The sequence below is a fragment of the Chrysemys picta genome, chromosome 7, assembly GCF_011386835.1.
Source record: "Chrysemys picta bellii isolate R12L10 chromosome 7, ASM1138683v2, whole genome shotgun sequence".
NCBI classification, from domain to species: domain Eukaryota; kingdom Metazoa; phylum Chordata; order Testudines; family Emydidae; genus Chrysemys; species Chrysemys picta.
In genome coordinates this window covers 64,912,332-64,929,415 of record NC_088797.1, presented here as the reverse complement: position 1 = coordinate 64,929,415, position 17,084 = coordinate 64,912,332, and the positions used below count along the sequence as shown (strand labels likewise).

General features: G+C 43.1%; 1 protein-coding gene across 24 annotated transcripts in view; it reads right to left on the bottom strand.

Moving 5' to 3' along the window:
- Positions 1-10,409: 10,409 nt before the first annotated feature.
- KAT6B (lysine acetyltransferase 6B) overlaps positions 10,410-17,084 on the bottom strand; it is a 195,429-nt gene continuing 188,754 nt past the window's right edge. For all 24 annotated transcript variants that reach the window (XM_042856134.2, XM_065551669.1, XM_065551659.1 and 21 more), the window contains 2 exons: positions 16,665-16,959; positions 10,410-14,162 (listed from right to left, as the gene is read on the bottom strand). In XM_042856134.2, coding sequence (XP_042712068.2) covers positions 11,686-14,162; positions 16,665-16,959 — 2,772 coding nt within the window. In that variant the 3' untranslated portion in view covers positions 10,410-11,685. The remainder of the gene's footprint in view (positions 14,163-16,664; positions 16,960-17,084) is intronic.

Genomic DNA, 17,084 nt, shown 5'->3' with positions numbered 1-17,084 from the left:
TTTATAAGGGGCTAATTTATCCCACAGCAAACCCACATGTAAAGCCTGACACACTTACTTAAATATAACCACCCCATGGCACAACTACATTTATTATACATGTCATAAGGTGTTAGCTGAATAAGGAAGCATGAGACCAGCTTCACCTGTGTTGCCTTGGGTTAGCAGAACCTTTCCACATAGTGACACATCCTATGATAACTGCCAGTTCAGCACTCACTAGTTTGTGAGTCCATGCTGTAGGATCTAGAGAGAGGGATAGGAGACCTAAACAGCCTTGCAAAGCCTGAGCCAGAACCCAGAGCTGTAATCCTCCTTTAAACTAACTGGGGTGGGATACATGGGCAGTGGGTGAAACTTCCCCTGGGGGAGGCTAGCTCCTTGTCCCACCTCTTCCACCTGCAGCCCCACCCACACTCCACCCCTGTTCCACCCTGCTCGGCCCCCCTGCTGCCACCCGCCACATCTCTACTCACTCCCCCGCCCGCTGCGAGACACCCCCACGAACTTCCCCACACACCACTCCCTGCATCCCTCCTCATCCCCACCGCCTCTCGCCTCCTCACCCCACCACCCACAGCCAGTCACCTCCTCACTCCACCGTCCACCATGTCCCCGCTCATCCCTGCCCACCATGATACCCCCCACCCACCGCTGCTCACCTCCCCACTCCACCACCCACTGCAAGTTCCCTTCCACCTGCTGCATCTCTCCTCACCCCCCGCCTGCTGCCACTTGCCTCCTCACTCCACCGCATCCCTCATGCCCGCCTGCCACCACTCGCCTCATTTCACCGCCCGCCATGAGACCCACCTGTCCAACCATCGTTCGCCTTCTCACCCCCCACCCGTCGCATCCCTCCTCATCCCCCTGCCTGCCACCGCTCACCTCCTCACTCCCCCACCTGCTGTGTCCCTCCTCACCCACCGCCACTCGCCTTCTCACTCCCCGACCTGCTGCTGCTTGCTCATTTCACCACCCACCATGAGACCCCTTCTGCCCGCCACCTCCTCACTCCCCTACCCACCCCAAGACCCAGCCTGCCACATCCCTCCTCACCCTCCACTCCCATGAGGGAGGGGGAGTGAGGAGGGAGGCAGCAAGCACCGGGGACCTCCGGGGGGGAGGGCGGGGGGAAATGGAGGGAAGGAGAGGAGAGGAGGAAGACTCACCAGGGAGCAGCAGCAGGCATTGGGGGCCTCAGGGTAGAGGTGAGGCCACCATGGCCCAGGTGTCCAGCGGCAGGTCATCGGCAGCTGCACCAGGGGAGGCTTAGCCTTACCTGGTGTATTATTCCCACCACCCATGGCAGGGAGGAAAAAAGAGACTTTGGGTTTAGCTCCCTGTACCCAAGCACAGACTCCCTTCAAACCCCCAAAATCCTAAAGCCAGGCCTGTTGGAAATGAACCAGCGCTGTAACACTGCAGTTTCATCTATTAAGGCTATTATTCTTTGACAAGGCCAAAAGCAGATGTTTATGGGAAGGGTCAGAGATATGATTTGTATCTAATCCGGGGAAAATAAAAGGCACTTTGTTTAAGTGTTTGCCATTCTCAGTCTGCTTCTTTGAAGAATGGCCAGTTTTTACTCTGTTCCCACCTTCCCCGCTACTACCACATCCCTGTCTTGTTTAATTTGCTGGAATACAGTTGACGATAGTCACTAAGAACAGTTTGGGGGCTGGTCCGGAGGGGGGGTGTCATGCACCAAACACTCTCTCAGCGATGGGGTGCAAGTCACCTGGAAAACGTAGTTATGCTCCAGCATCCTAAAGCTTGAATCTATTCTTTGAATATGCAGTACCGAACTCCAGCAGGATACGGTTTGGTTTGGTAAACCGATTCTGGGCAGCTGTTTGACGCTCATAAGGCCTCTTACCATCAACTTTCTTCCTATCACTATTGGGGAGCGAAATTCCAGAACAGCATTACAAATGGGAACATTCAAGATAGCATCAGACCTAGCGAACTTCTCAACAGGTAGCTACTGTGAGCAACGGCTGAGGCCATTGCCCATTGCTACAGCCCCCTGCTGTAGAAAACATGACAACACAAAGAGCAAGAAATTTGTCGTAACTGAGTTTGGGAAGCCAATGAAACATCCCGAGCTCCCCCCACTGCTGCATGATCTGTGCCACCCTGCCATCCCTCTTCCAACTTCTTTACCAGTTACTGCAAGATCCTTTTTCTTTACCCTCATTTCTTCTCCCCAGCCCCTCATCCCCCCAGTTATGGCAGTGCTGGGGGCACATTCCCTCTGTTTGGATTTCTCGGTTCTCCTCCACCTCTATGCTAGTCTATATAGGTTCCCGTACCAAGTTCATCACCGCAGTATCTGGGCCCCTTCCAGGGGTGCATTAAGTAACATGACTAATGTCTGGCCCATTTTTTCTCTCCCCGGGGGAGATGAGTGGGCAGAGGAGTGTTGTGTTCTGGATTTTCTTTTTTTTCCAATATACACACACAGTTCATAATATGTTTAGGGTAGAGAAGGCAAAGGCAAAGCAATACACTTCATGCTGAGAGTGGAAGGCAGCGAGGTTTGGGATGGCCCTTTGCTCCTGTAGGAGCTTATTCTGCCATCTCAGCCCAGCCCCCAAGAAGCTGTGTCTCTCTATCCTTATTGTAGAAAGTTCCACCGTTCCAGAGAAGAGAAGTTGCTCAGCAGTTCCTGCGGTCCCCTCCATTACTTCTCTTCCTCAACAATTCCTGCATTACAGAGCATTTGATTCTCTCCTCGCTCTCCTCCAACCCTCATTCCATTACTCCAGCACTGGACACCTGTTTGCCCTGACCATAGGGAAGTTGCATTGTCCGATGAAATAACCACAAGGCAGGAGCCAGGAACCACTGTGTTCTATCCCTAGCTCTGCCACTGGCACAGACTGTGAGCTCTTGGACACATCACCAGCCAGAGTGCACGGATGGGCTGGGGGAGAAGAGATGGTGCCAGGAGACTGCAGCAGTCATTGGGCTGGCTGTGTAGGGGAGAGGAGACATGGATGATGCCAGCCAGGAAGGAGGCACCAAAAGAGGCATTTCTGGGCAGGCCTGGGAACTTGGTCTCCCCAACCCCAGCTCCCTCAGCTTTCTGAGAGGTGTAATCAAGCTCTTAACTTGGCTGTTTGTTTCCCCCTTTTATTCCCGGGGGGATAACACCTACTTCACAAGGTGCTTGAACATTAATGTCTGCACAGCACTTTAAACGTGGGCAGGGCCGGCTCTAGGGTATGCTATATTCTGGGCCCCATACCCCAGGTAACCCTCCCATTTCCCACTCAAGCGAAGCTGTTCGGCAAGGTGATGCTTTGGAGAACTAGTAGGGACAGTCCCGCCTGCCCCTGGAAGGCGCACAGCCTCGTGTGTCAGAGCGACATGAAGCCTTGGGATCCTGTCTGACTCGCCAATGAGGCTGGATGCCATGCCAGCGCCAATAAGTAAAATCCCTCTTCCGCCACCAGCTTGCTAGGAACCTTTGCTTCTCCCTCCGGGATGAGGACCTGGCCAGGCTGGTCCTGCAGGATTCTTGTCATTCACTATATCAGGATGTGAGGGTAAGAACAGCCCTCAGGCTCCAGCTGGTATAAAATGTGGCAGTAATCACCTTCATGGCTTAGGCCACTGTGGATGTATCTAGCCTTTGCGCCAGTTCCTCCTTGGTCCCCCAGACAGCTGCTGCTCCCAGTTTAGAGCCTTGGTCATAATCATCAAAGCCAGGAATGGATCCGTACGCACCTATGTTATGCACTGCATTGCCAGCCATCTGGCACCAGGACAGTCAGGAACAATGCAGCTCATAAAGCCCAGCATGAAGTATGCCAGAACCAGGGACAAAGTATTCCCAAGCAGATTTGGCTGTAGAAGGAACTTCTGGAGGACAGAAGATGACTTCAGAGTCTAAAAGCCTTTAGGAATGTTGCAATCACTTCCTCTTTAATAACGCTTTTCCTCCATAACTGATGGTCACAACTTCAAACCACCTCCTGTTCCAACTATCCTCTCCCACCCAAAATCCTACCCCAGCAGAACTTTCTATAAGAAGGAGCCAGAGACTTCATGAAGTACAACAGGGATGTTACTGTTCCCAATCTATTTTACACGGAAGGTGTTCAGATGCTACAGTGATGGGCAACAGCACAACACCGCCACCAAATAGATCAATTTAATCACACAGAAAGTGAGTGCTGGAGGGTTTCCTGACTTGGAAGCTGCTGGGCAGCTAGCTAGCTAGCCAGCCAACCAACCATCTCATTTGTGCCACCTCCTGGCTTCTCTGTTTTTACTCTCTTCACGTGACAAGCTCTAGCAGAGCAGCATGCAGAGAACACACAGATGAAGAGAGTCGCGCTCTCATTCTGCACAGCAGCTTTTGGAACAGGGCACAAAAAAAACAAAATAAAAACCAACCGCAACAACCCCCTCTCCCTACCCCCCGCACGACATCTCCTGAGCAGGTCAGGAGCACAGCAAAAAATAGGAAATAGAAATACTGCCAAAATACACAACTGTCAAAATTACACATAGCACATCTCTTGTATGTTGCACCATCTAGTTTTAACAGGCTTTTGCTAAATGTTCGAAGCGTCCAAATGTCAGAAGGCTTGCTCCTAATGAATTTAAAGGTTCTGTCTACCATACATGATTGACTGGGATACAAGACAACGAACGAAGTTAGGAGAGAAAGATGTCCCCTTATTGCTAAGGGCTTTGTTCTCCTGGAACAGCACTTGTAACAAATTTAACTACTCAAACAATATACGTTCTCTCTCTTGAGCAAACTGCTATTTCCTTTGGGCTGCTAAGGAGTGGTTTATGCTTAACATTATAAACAACCATGCTTCAAATAAAAACAGTTTTAATGAGGTTCTGCATGTCTGCTTTTTTAAAGAGAAAAAACACACTGAAGAGAGACAGTGTAGGTTAACCTGAGGATGGAAAATAAAACATTTACAAACCACCATATTGTTTTTATTATCCAAGACGGAGCTGTTGCTATGCTCTCATTTATAACTGTTTATATCACGAAGAAGGAGCTGGACTTGGGCCACATTACAAAACATTACCATGCTCAAACATGGCTGCCAACAATTGTGTTAACTGACACAAAAGGTGCCAATCTACTCTGCCCACCAAACCCTATTCAGCATTTTGTCACCTAATACTAGCACTGGGAACTACATTCAGACATGGTGAAAGTTTCCAGCATGGACCAGGCCTTGATGTTTTTCCGCCTAGTCAAGACAGAAGACTAAAACAAATCACATTACTTCCATACCCTACTGACACCCTCAAAGGGACACAATCAACACTCTCTCCTCAGGAGTTTGCTCGTCTAACTCAAGATCTCAATTAGAGAAAGGCTCATCTTCGTGGCTCAGGGAAATAACTGCCTCACAGGAAACCAGAGCAATTTCTTCTTCTGTACCAGGTGAACCACAAATTAGGGTACTACAGGGAGGCTGTGGAATCGAAGCAGGAGAGCGAGCTGAAAGTGGGACAAAGCATCTCAAGCAGATGGGGTGGATTCTGTCTTTGAAGGCAGTGAGAAGCTGCTCTTTTGGGGAGAGGCAGGGGAGAGGCAGAGCTATACCACATTCCTGAGGAGCCTTGTCTCGAACTGAGTTCATGTTAGCACCGCTCATGGACTTTACAAACCGACTGTTACTACCCTGTTTCCCCGAAAATAAGACAGTGTCTTATATTAATTTTTGCTCCCAAAGATGCGCTAGGTCTTATTTTCAGGGGATGTCTTATTTTTCAGAAATGAAAAATGCCTTATTATCGGTGGATGCCTTATTATCGGGGAGGTCTTATTATCGGGGGGATGCCTTATATTACAACGAGAGGCAAAACTGTAAGTAGGCCTTATTTTCGGAGGATGTCTTATTTTCGGGGAAACAGGGTAAGTGTGTTTCAAAGATGTATTTTTGGATGCCTTTTACCTGCTCTTTGTGGGACCTGAGTAGCTCTAACGTGAGATGGTGAGAAAGGGATTCCTGTTTCTTCATTCTCCTGGGGCAGCCATCATCCACCCCCCTGCAACACCCATGCCACAACACAGGTTGGTGCCACCAATCATGTAATGTGAATATTTTGCCACTCCAAACCACCTCAGAAAGAAAATTCTGGGTCTAAAGCATTCACAAAGGCTTTGTGCAGGAGATAGTTTACCCTTCCTCCTTCACAAAGACCTTCCAGGCCAATCCCTCAGTGTGCACCTCCTTTTCGACTGGAGCAATGAATTAATTTGGGACAGCTGACCCAGACCTAATATCCTGACCATCTTTGTACTTAGAGCACGCAGCTGTAGACTTTCCTCTCTTCTGAGGAAGAGTTAAACTCTTCTTCTTGCCAATAAGGCCTACACATCCCATCACACTTTTATAGGTCCTCGCGTCGACCATGCAGACAAATGGAATGCATCATTGTCCTCACTTCACTCTAGAAGGTGACAGCCAGTGAGGATCAAACAACACTCATCCTCCCCTAGCCAGGGTACCAGCTATTTCAATTCCTGTCCTTGGCCAGTTTGGTGGCTGACCTAGCTAGAAGTGGATTTGTAGCTGGTTTGCTAGTAGGTCCCTTATTGTGAAAAACAGACTGGAAATTATACTACAACAAAGCTCTCTTGGGTCTGAGGGACAAGCGAGTGTCTGCACAAGTCTCACTGGAAGGAGAGAGCAGATGAAAAATTCCATTTCCTGTGACCTGTTTGCTACTGAGGGGATTGATTGGGTTTGTGAGTAGTGATTTCCCCACCAGGGATAGGAAGCAAATGCTGAAATAACTAAATGAATCCATCTGGCACAACAATGGATCATGTGCTCCTAAGACTGAAGGCCCACTGCTTGCAAGCTGCACCCAGGGACTAGATCAAACCTATTATGCAGAGATTCTCAACTGGTCTGTGCAATACACACTGGCTCTTCCTTATTTCCAGAAGCTTGTTGCATCTTAAAAAACTTAAATATTTCCATAAGATTACTTTCCAATATAAGCAATTGCTGTACTTACCTCAGGGATGTTCTTCCATAGTCAAGGGGAGGAGAAGAGTCCATGTATTAATATGTGGCCCATGCTAGGAATATAGCTGAGTCCCCCTGCTACAGTGGTTGGTAATAGTGGGAAGGGACTGCCACATGGCAGTCTTGCAGACCAATTCTTTGTTTTCCCCTATTAGCAAACTCATCAGCTTGCAAAACACAGGATCTGAGCCATTTGCCTATTAGGAATCTGCAAGTTGCCATCGTACCATAAAGATACAAACAAGTTCTCCTGAAAGGAACTGAATAGAGTCCAATACCTTGAGGGCTCTAAAAATATCACAGGAAGGACCAAGTTGGTTGTTCTCCATCTAAGGCTAGAGGACTCTTCTGGGTGCTGCTCCCTAGGAAACTAGTGCTTGGTCCAGTGAGTAAAATCAATACAACGTTCTGCACAAAAAGAATGAAAAATCATCATCATCCTAACAAGGGTGTGGGAAAGGGAAGGGATTATAAAAAATGGTGCAGAGAGCTGGCAGGAGCAGGAACAGCCAACTCAAGGTACTCTGGACAGTCCAGAGTGTGATGGTGGCAAACATGATGTTAGTTCCGCAGGTGTTAGGGTGTGTTTTTTAAATGGGTGGCTTTACATAGGAGGGGTTGAGCTAAATGGAAAGAAAAGGGAAAGGGAGTGGGGGAGCAGAGGGGAGAGTAAAGCAGGGTAGGTATGGAATAAAACTGGTGAAAAGGCTATGGGGGTGAGAGTTGGAGCAAACAGCCAGTCAGCAGGGCAGAGACAACTTCTACAGGTTTGACTGGACTGCCCTGCTGACTGGCTGTTTGCTCCAACTCCCACCCCCACAGCGTCTTCACCAGTCTTGTCCAGTTAGACAATATTGTCTCATTGTTTCCATGTACTCCCCATCTGTCTCCCTCCATCAGCCGTCTCTTGTCTTATTCTTGGATTGTAAGCTCATTGGATCTTTCTGTTCTGTTTGGACAGCACCTAGCACAATGGGCCATGACTGGGGCTCCAAGGCATTGTGAGAATACATATAAATAATCATAATAAGAGGTAGGAAGCAAACTGGCTGAGAAAGAAACAAAACATCCAGTATCCTGATGCAGGACAGGTGTTTTGCTGTATCATGATTGGTTGCCACCTGCCTGACAATGAAAAAGGACTATGCCAATAGTCTGCAGCAGTGGCAACCAGGCAACAGAAAATACTTTTTCTATAGCACCTTCCATCAGAGTATCTCAATGTGCTTTTACAAACATGAGTTATTCACGCTTATCGCTCATTATCCCTATTTTAGTGAGGGGGAAATTATTGCCCTTCCCCCACCTGTCTTGTCCAGTTAGACAATATTCACACTCTAGCAACCCCATGTTCTTCCAATTATTCCTACAGTAGCATTTGTGCAAAACTCATGATCTCCACAGGGAGCGCAGATTACAAGTCAGCAAATAATTCTGTTGATCCACTCAATGGAAGAGAATCCAGCTGATATTCTCTTTGCTATGTTGGTCCTGCAGGGATAACAGGAGTAAAAGAAAGTGAAAACTTCTTTGTTACTAAAGTGAGCAGAGGTGAGTGATACTTAATCCACATAGGGAGCAGATCTGTTTAGGAAGATAGGAGAGTTTTACAAAGCAGAGTTGTCAGCATATAAATGCCACAAATGAAGAACTCAAAAGCATTTGTCCTTCTGAAAGTAATTTGTTTTTGAAATTAAGTATTTGAAAAGTATTTATTGTGTGCACACAGTACACAATTTTCCATGAAACTTTCAATCATATATTACAATGCTAAGTTCTAGCAATACTCAAGACTCAGCATGCTCAGGGCCAGAGCACCACACACTAAAACAATAGATGGACCTGGGGTGCCAATGAGTTACAGTGCTGTAAAACTGGAGTCCCACAGCAGTGGGTAAGGCCCAGTTGTCTTTATTTTTGATTTCATATAAATATACAAATACAAGTCACATAATATGCTGCTTCTATTTCAATGTGCAATCATTTAACACACAGAGCTGCAGAGCTCTAGTTTAGAAATTCACACACACACACACACACACAATCCTGCACGTGTTAATCTCCCATCACACATTGAAATAAGCAGTGTTTTCTTAATTTCTCTTTGTTATATTTCCCTAAAAATAAGAGGCTATGGCAAAAACATTATGTCAGATGATGCTCTTGCAAAGATGTAGGCAGGTGTTTAGCTTTATGAACTATGCATAGTCCCACTGATTTCAACAGGACTATTCAGAGAGTATAAAGTTAAGCCTGTGCATAAGTCTTTGCAGAATCGTGCCCTTAATGCAGCATTCTGGTTGACAGTTGAAACTCCCAAGAGGCAGGGGTTCAAAGTTATGATTCTCACAACCACTGTAGCCCCTGTTCACACACACACCTACATGTGTGAAGTTACGTCACATGAGTAGCCCCACCAAATTCAAATGGGATGGCTTAGACATATAAAAATACTCACATGTCTAAGAGCCTGCAAGACCAGGGCCTTAATCTGACCACACTGGACATACTTATTAAGGTGTGTTGTTTTTGGTAAGGAATACACACATTTCTGACTTTTGAGCAGTTAGATGCCCACCTATGAAGCTTCTTTTATATATGTTTTTCAAGGATGAATTAAGCTGGCTGATGCTTTTATTACGTCTACCATGTTTTAAAATTGAAATTATGAAAAAAAAGTCAATATCAGCTTTAAGTGTAGAAACATTTTTAGAAATTCTCATAAGGGTATTTCTTTTTGTGGTTTTGTTTCACATGCACCTGACCTAGATTTGACAGACACATTTCATGATGACTGCATTTATGAGACATTTTCAATTTTTATACATTTACAATTGCCAGGACAAAGTTGTTTAAATATGCAAAACTGTGCGGAAAGTTAAATTCTGGATGTACAAAACATCTTGCAATCTGCATTGAAGATAATAGTCAAAAGGACAAAGGGAACGCAGCTTTACTATCGAGAGACAGCTCAGCATCAACATTGTGTACACTACAATAAAAAAGAGCCTTTTAACAAAGTAACAACTTTTTTTTTAAAGAAAAGCTCTTCACATTAATTACATATTAATTTTTTGTAATGTTTTATATACGTAATTATTCAATATTTTGTTTTATTCAAGTTTTTTTTAATTATTCTAGATATTTTTATTTTCATAAAGTATACGCAGTTGTGAAGTGTAATCTACATTTAACCTTTAAAGGCCTAATCCAAAACCCATTGACTTTAAGAGGCTTTGGATCAGGCCCCCTAGTCAGAGAGATCTGTAAAGACCACGGTAAGGCAAAGTGATAATTTGCCATGCAACATCAGACTATGACAAACACAAGAGGCTAAAAATGGCTCATCATAATTTATTTTATGTTAAAATGTACAGCTTGGGGTTGTTTTTTTTTTTTTTTTTTTAAGTGACTGACTAAAAAGATAACAGATAAATACAAGAGTGTCACTGGGTCCTATTTTACACATGTATCAAGCCTCTTCTGCTCGGCCCTTACAGTCACTCTGTACAGGTACAAAGGCTACAAAAAAGGAAGCAATATAAACAGACACATAATTTTTGCCTTTTTACATGCGATCTGTAAGCTTAGTTTGAACTATTCACACGCTACTGCTCTATTTTTTTTCCCTTAAAAAATAACTTCAATATTTTATAAAGATAGAAAAATCTACAGATGGAATGAAAATGTAAAGTTAGAGGCATTTCCATAAAATAGCAACTTTACACCAAATTCACTATTTTTTAAAATCCTGCCAAGTATTTGGACATATGTGAAAATGTTTCAAAACATGACAAATAAACACTGAGATATGCTTCATTCAGTGAAAAAAAGTCTGCAATTATAAAACAGAAAGCTGCCTTTTTATTCCCCCCTCCCCCCCCCAAAAAAAAACAGAAATCGGTCACCAAAAATGGAAAAGAGTCTCAACTTTACACCAAACATTTAGCAATAAAACCCTTTGAACTAACAAAAATGTGAATAGCTTTTACAGTTTTTTTTATTTTTTACAAGTTTTATAATTAACAAAAATATAGTTTTGTTTTTTTACCCTCAAATTAGGGTAACCTAATCAAGGCAAAAAACTTAAGAAATGGCTTACTGTTAAGCACAACACTTGTACAGTACTACAAAATGCACTGTCACTAACAAAGACATTAGCGGCATGCGGAAGTGTCACCTTAAGAAACAAAATGTACAATAAATGAAATGCTAAAAGGCATTTACATGTGGGGGAAAGTGGAGAGAAATCTCAGGGTCCAATACTAAGTTTTGGAGTCTATGTATCCACATTTTTAATGGGAGCAGGCACATAAAATGGCTCTGAACCATTGTCTGCTGTGTAATTGCAGTTCGTAGAAAGAATTCTTCCTTTCCAGAGAACTTCAGTTAAAATTAAAAAAACAAACAAAACAAAAACCCAATCCCATCCCCCTAAAACAAAATCAACAAAAAAGAGAGATACCCCCCCCCCAAAACAAGAAAAAAAAAAGAAAAAGAAAAAACAAACTTGTATAAGGCTTTCTGCTGCATACAGCTTTTAACATGGTGCCAACAAATGTTTTTGCATTCACACCAATTGCTGGTTTTGAAATCGTACTCTCCTATTTGTGCAGATCAATCCAATACGCCAGTTTGGTAATCTGACTCTCCAAAGAGCCTACCTTCTCATGTAGGATCCATTAAGAGACTGTTTAGACATGCCAGTATTCATGTAGCCATGATGCCCTGGAGGAGTGTACATCATGTTACTGTGTGGTGTTGTCTGCATTGGTTGCTGTGCATATGGCTGAGTTCCCATCATTCCCATCTGCATCTGCATAGGGTACTGGGGTGTTTGATTCATATATCCGTGGTTACTATGATATCCGCTGTTCATCATGGGCTGGGACATACTATATCCATTCATAGCATTAAGGGTGTTCATATTCATGTTCACTGAATTGACATTATAAGCGGGGGCTGGCATCAAATTTACACTCATATTCATACCACGTTGCATCGTTAAGGTCCGTGCGGGTCCTTGCATAGCCACAGTCTGTGAAGCACGCCCATAGATTTGTGACTGATGGGCTGCTGCCGCTGGGGGCAGAGGGGCTGATTTGGTTCTCACAGACACATGGCCTTTGCCGGCCATCTGAGTTTGCAGTCTTTGGGTATGGGATATTCCAATATTTGATGCTGCCATGTTACGCTGCAAAAGGGGAGGAGGCAAATTCATGGGAGGTGGGGTAAGATTAGGGGGTGGGGTCATAGTAGCCTGTGCTTGGGGTCCTCCAGGAACAGTGTGTGGAGATTGAGAAAGCTGAACAAGCCCTGTGTTACTTAAGGATGTGGACAAAGAGGCACTGTTTGCATAGGAAGTTACAGCAGCTGAATGGCTGTAAGGCAATGAATGATCCATAAGTGTGTTAGTTAACTGTTGCAGTTTGGCAAGGCTAAAGGTAGCAGATGGCTGTGGGTAATGCCCTGCTCCAAATTCACTCTGACCCATTCTTTCATATAGGCCAATGTTGGCATTGCCAGTCTCTGGGATTTCAGTTAACTGCATAGGTGGTGTAAAATTAGCAGCCATGCTGCACTGAGATAACTGTTGGTTGCTGCTCGGTGGCCTTTCAACAACACAGCCTTGAGGAGATTTTACATTACAGGTAGGAGGAGAATTGATGTTGGTTTGTTGCATCATACTGCAGCTTCCATTAATATTAGACATTTGCTGCGTCACTGCACAGCTACTCTGTGTTAGGTTACTAGATGTAAGGTTGCTATACGAGCAACTGTTTTGGGAAGAGTTGTTTCCACAGATGCTACTTCCCATTGTAGAATCATAACTGCTTGGGTTTTCATAGTTTTCCGTTGTGCTCTCGATGCTTCCTAGATCACTAAACCCACTATCCACAACTTGTTGTGAATGATCCGAAACTGATGGGACATCCATCATTGGACTGGTCTCCATGTTCTGTAAAGATGGCACAGAGATGGCACTTTGATCTGGGCTGATTTGAGCATAACTGTTCTCTAATGGAGGAACGTTTGGACTATTAACAGAACGAACTGACTGGCTAGGATGAGAATGGACAGATGAGACTGGGCTACTGTGGTCAGATTGTTGGCAATCATCCAGTGTGGTCATTTGTGGACTTTGATCAGTATGAGTATAATTCTGCAGGCTTCTACATGCCTCTTGCGTCTCTGAACAGTCCTGAAATGCATCTTCCTGTTCACTTGTTTCCTGGGTTAGAGACTGGACTGCTTGTACTGTCTCTGAATCAATCTCCATGGTTTCAGTACTTTCTTCCTTGAAATCGGAATTTAACTCTTCACTCTCCTTTTGGTTCTGATTATTATCTGTATGATCATCATCAGATTCAGGTACATGCCCCGAATCTTCAGTAAGCTCTTTACGGTCACCTTCACACTCAGCTGCAAGGTCAACACCACAGTCCATTAAGTCCTCTTGATTTGAATTACCAGTTTGTACATTTAAGTCTAAAAAAGACTCCTGGTTGTCTAGCACTTCTTTGAAGGCTTCTCCTGGTAACTCCTCTTTCTCCACTTCTGTTGAACCCATATGGCTATCATCTTCATCATCTGCATCATGATCCTCATTGTGAGATGGTTCTTCCTCTTCTTCTTCCTCCTCTTCATGATCATCCAAATGCTCAGGCTCATCTTTTTGAGCGCACATTTCCTTCTGTGGGTCTTTATCTTGATTTTTTGCACTGGCAACATCTTCCTCAACATTTTTTTCTTCTTCCTCTTTCATTAGATCATTTTCTATGATTTCAAAGGATTCATTGGGTGGGTTTAGAAGCTCAGGTTCCAGCTCTTTTACCTCATCTTGAGGCTGCAAATTCTTAATAGGCTCTTTAATCTCCTCCTCTGCAATAGCAGGAACTTGGCAGGGCTTGTCTTCAGATACTTGCTTCTGTTCCTCTACTATTACCTGGTAGTCAGGCTCCATAGGAGTCTCAGGTGGGGTGTATAAATTAAGTTTAAAACCAGGCTTTCTTTCTTTGTTCTGCCGCCACTTAGATGGACCACGCTTCACTCCTTTAGGCCAGCCCTGTTTACACCTCAAGGGGTCAGGATTGTCTTTAGTGCTTTCTTCCAAGACAGCTACATCCTCTGTGTTGTCTTTGGGAAGCAGAGAATAGAGAAAAGAAAATAAGGTCTTAGTTTGCATAAACAAATCTATTTCCATCGACAGACAGAACTGATTAATCCAAAATTAACGTACACATTCTTTAAAAAAAAACTTGGATAATTAAACAAAGTTATACTGCCAATAAATAGATACCCTTAATCTACTCTTAAACCACACATGACAGTAAGTAGGGGCACCTACACCCACTGCTTCCCACTCAGTAAAACTGCACAAGAGTTTTAAACATTATAGCATACTAGCTGAATAAATGTAGACAGATACCTTATTTGTAGCACTATAACAGTTAGCCTCATAACTATATATGTATTTAAAAATGCCATCTGATACTTCCTGAAAGAATTTTAAGCAAAAAACATTTTTAAACTACAGAAAATGTACCCTACAAACCTTTTATTTAATATAAACTATCTCCTCACCTTGTGGTATTTATAAAATGTGGTGAACAAATAGAATACAGAGCTAGTTTGCAGAATAAAACAGAATGCTACAAAGTTTACACTTGTTAATCTCTCCCACTAGTGAGATAAACCAACCCCAGAGTGATTTTTACACACAAGAGCTCACATACATGCACCCCTTTATACAGTAATATGTATTTTTATAAAAGATGGATATCAATTCTCATTATCTAGACATGGAATGCATGACTACACCCTTTTTGTTACTGCAGAAATGATACAGATGCTGGATACACAAAGGTGCTCTAACTCTAGGAAGTATTATGCTGAGTTTGATGCACATAAATTATTGCTGAAAAATTAATGCTGAAAAAGGAAAATAATTTTTCCTCCTCACAAGAAGTGTCTTGCAATACAAACCAAAATGTGGGGGGAGATTCCATGCAAAAACACATTCTGAAACAGAACTAAATAAAATTGAAAGCAGAGACGAAATTAAAAAAACAATTCAATTAATCACAAAAACAATTAGGAAGAAATGTATTTTGGTGTTGAATACTGCTGCCTTCAAAGACACAGCTTCAGAAAAAGTGTTACACTCTTAAATACGACCTGAAAGGGTTACTCCAAATGCATTGCAACAGTTGGTTGATGTGATAACTAGACTCTTAAGCCTCATCTATACACAAATACCAGTATAGTTAAAGCAGTACAACCCCACTACTGTGGATGCAATTTTATCAATATAAGTGTGCTTACACCAGTACAATTTATTTCTGTACAGGAAGGGGGATAAACTATACCAGTATAAGGCACCTTTACACTGGTAAAAAAGCATCCACACTAGGGGTTGTACTGGTGTAACTATATTGGTAGACTATCACACCCCTAACCAACATGGTTACACCAGTACAAAAGCTGTGTGCGAACAGATCAGCAGATGATCTCTCAGTTGGGCAACACAAAAATTTAACTTCCCGACATGTCCTGAGAACTATTAGTTCTCCAGTACCAAAGAGATACCTGCAGTTTTTGAGAAAAAAGTGTTTATATGTAGCAATCCATAATTCATTCCAAAACTGATGTTTTCATCTGAGAGTCAAGAGGGAGAGATGAGGATTTTCCCAAAACTGCTCATTGGTGAATACACTTTACATCCTTTAGCTTTCCAGCTGGGCAATATCCTTGAAATCTAACTTGGTGAGCAGCTGTTAAAATGTGCATTACATAAATTGTTGTGCACTTTTTAGGGAAGACCTGGGATCCTAGAACCAAACATCTCCCTACAAATCAACAGAAGAATCCGGGACTTTGGCAGTTGTGCCAGGGCTTAAACAGCCCCAGGCTATTTTGAAAGATGGAAAGGGAAGTCTCTGGATGCTCAAGGTGGAAGAATGTGAGGTCTCAGAGTTTATTAATATAGCATTGCAGAACTGCCAAACTAAAGTGAAGAGGACATAGTTCCTGGAGAATTATGCAAATTTCAGTAGTTCTCATAACTAAATTGCTGTCAATGCTGAGTGCAAAAAAAAAAAAGTAATCGGTATCAACTACCTCCTGCTTTTTGTAGATAAAGGTTTCATGAAACAAACTAAAGAAAAAGAAATCCCCTGGTTTTTCCTGGAAAAGTATGATGAGGCCTGTTGTAGATATACAAGATTACATTTTTGTTCTTTCCCAAATGGTAAATATATGAATATCCCAAACTGAAACAAAACCTGCTAATTTTCTCCTGAACAGGAATAATGAACTGAGGTTAATATACTGAAGAAACTGTAACAGGACAGAGAGAGAGCAGAAAAATTACACACTAAAAATACTGAAAAAAGAGCAACATGCCTAATGCTATTACACAAAGCAAGCAGATAAAGTGGGACTAATAGCATAAAGCATATCTCAGAGGGATGGAGCATTAGTAAAAATGCATGTTATTTTGATCGTGAAATGTAAAAATTTCAACAGCTCTGAAAAGCTGGTCACAAATCGGCTAGTTAACTACAAAAGCAAGTGTTGCCTTTGAATCCCAAGTGACAAGTTAACTTTAACATAGTTTAAAAATAATGTTCAACTTACTTCTACACTGAACATCATTTTTATAATGATTGTCTTTCTCCTCTTTGTCCTCCTCTTCCACCTGGTTCTGCCTACCAGGTTGATACTGGAATATTTTTCTGATCACAGGCTTTAAGTCATCATCTTCCCCATCTATCTCACAAGTAGGCTCCAGCTGCGGCATGGGCCGCTCTTCATCCGAGTGATCAAAGGGCTCATTCAACACCTCTGTGGTTTCAGAAATTGTCTCTGTTGTGACACTACTATTAACCCTTCTGCGTTTACGACCCCTTTTCTTTTTCAAGATGAAAGGTCTCTAAAAAAAATAATTCCAAAAAAAATAACAATGAACTGTTAGAGTCCAGGAGGAGTTAGCTGACTTGGTACATAGAGAACAAGTTAATTTTTGTGAAATGCGTTTATGATGGTCTAATCTATTTA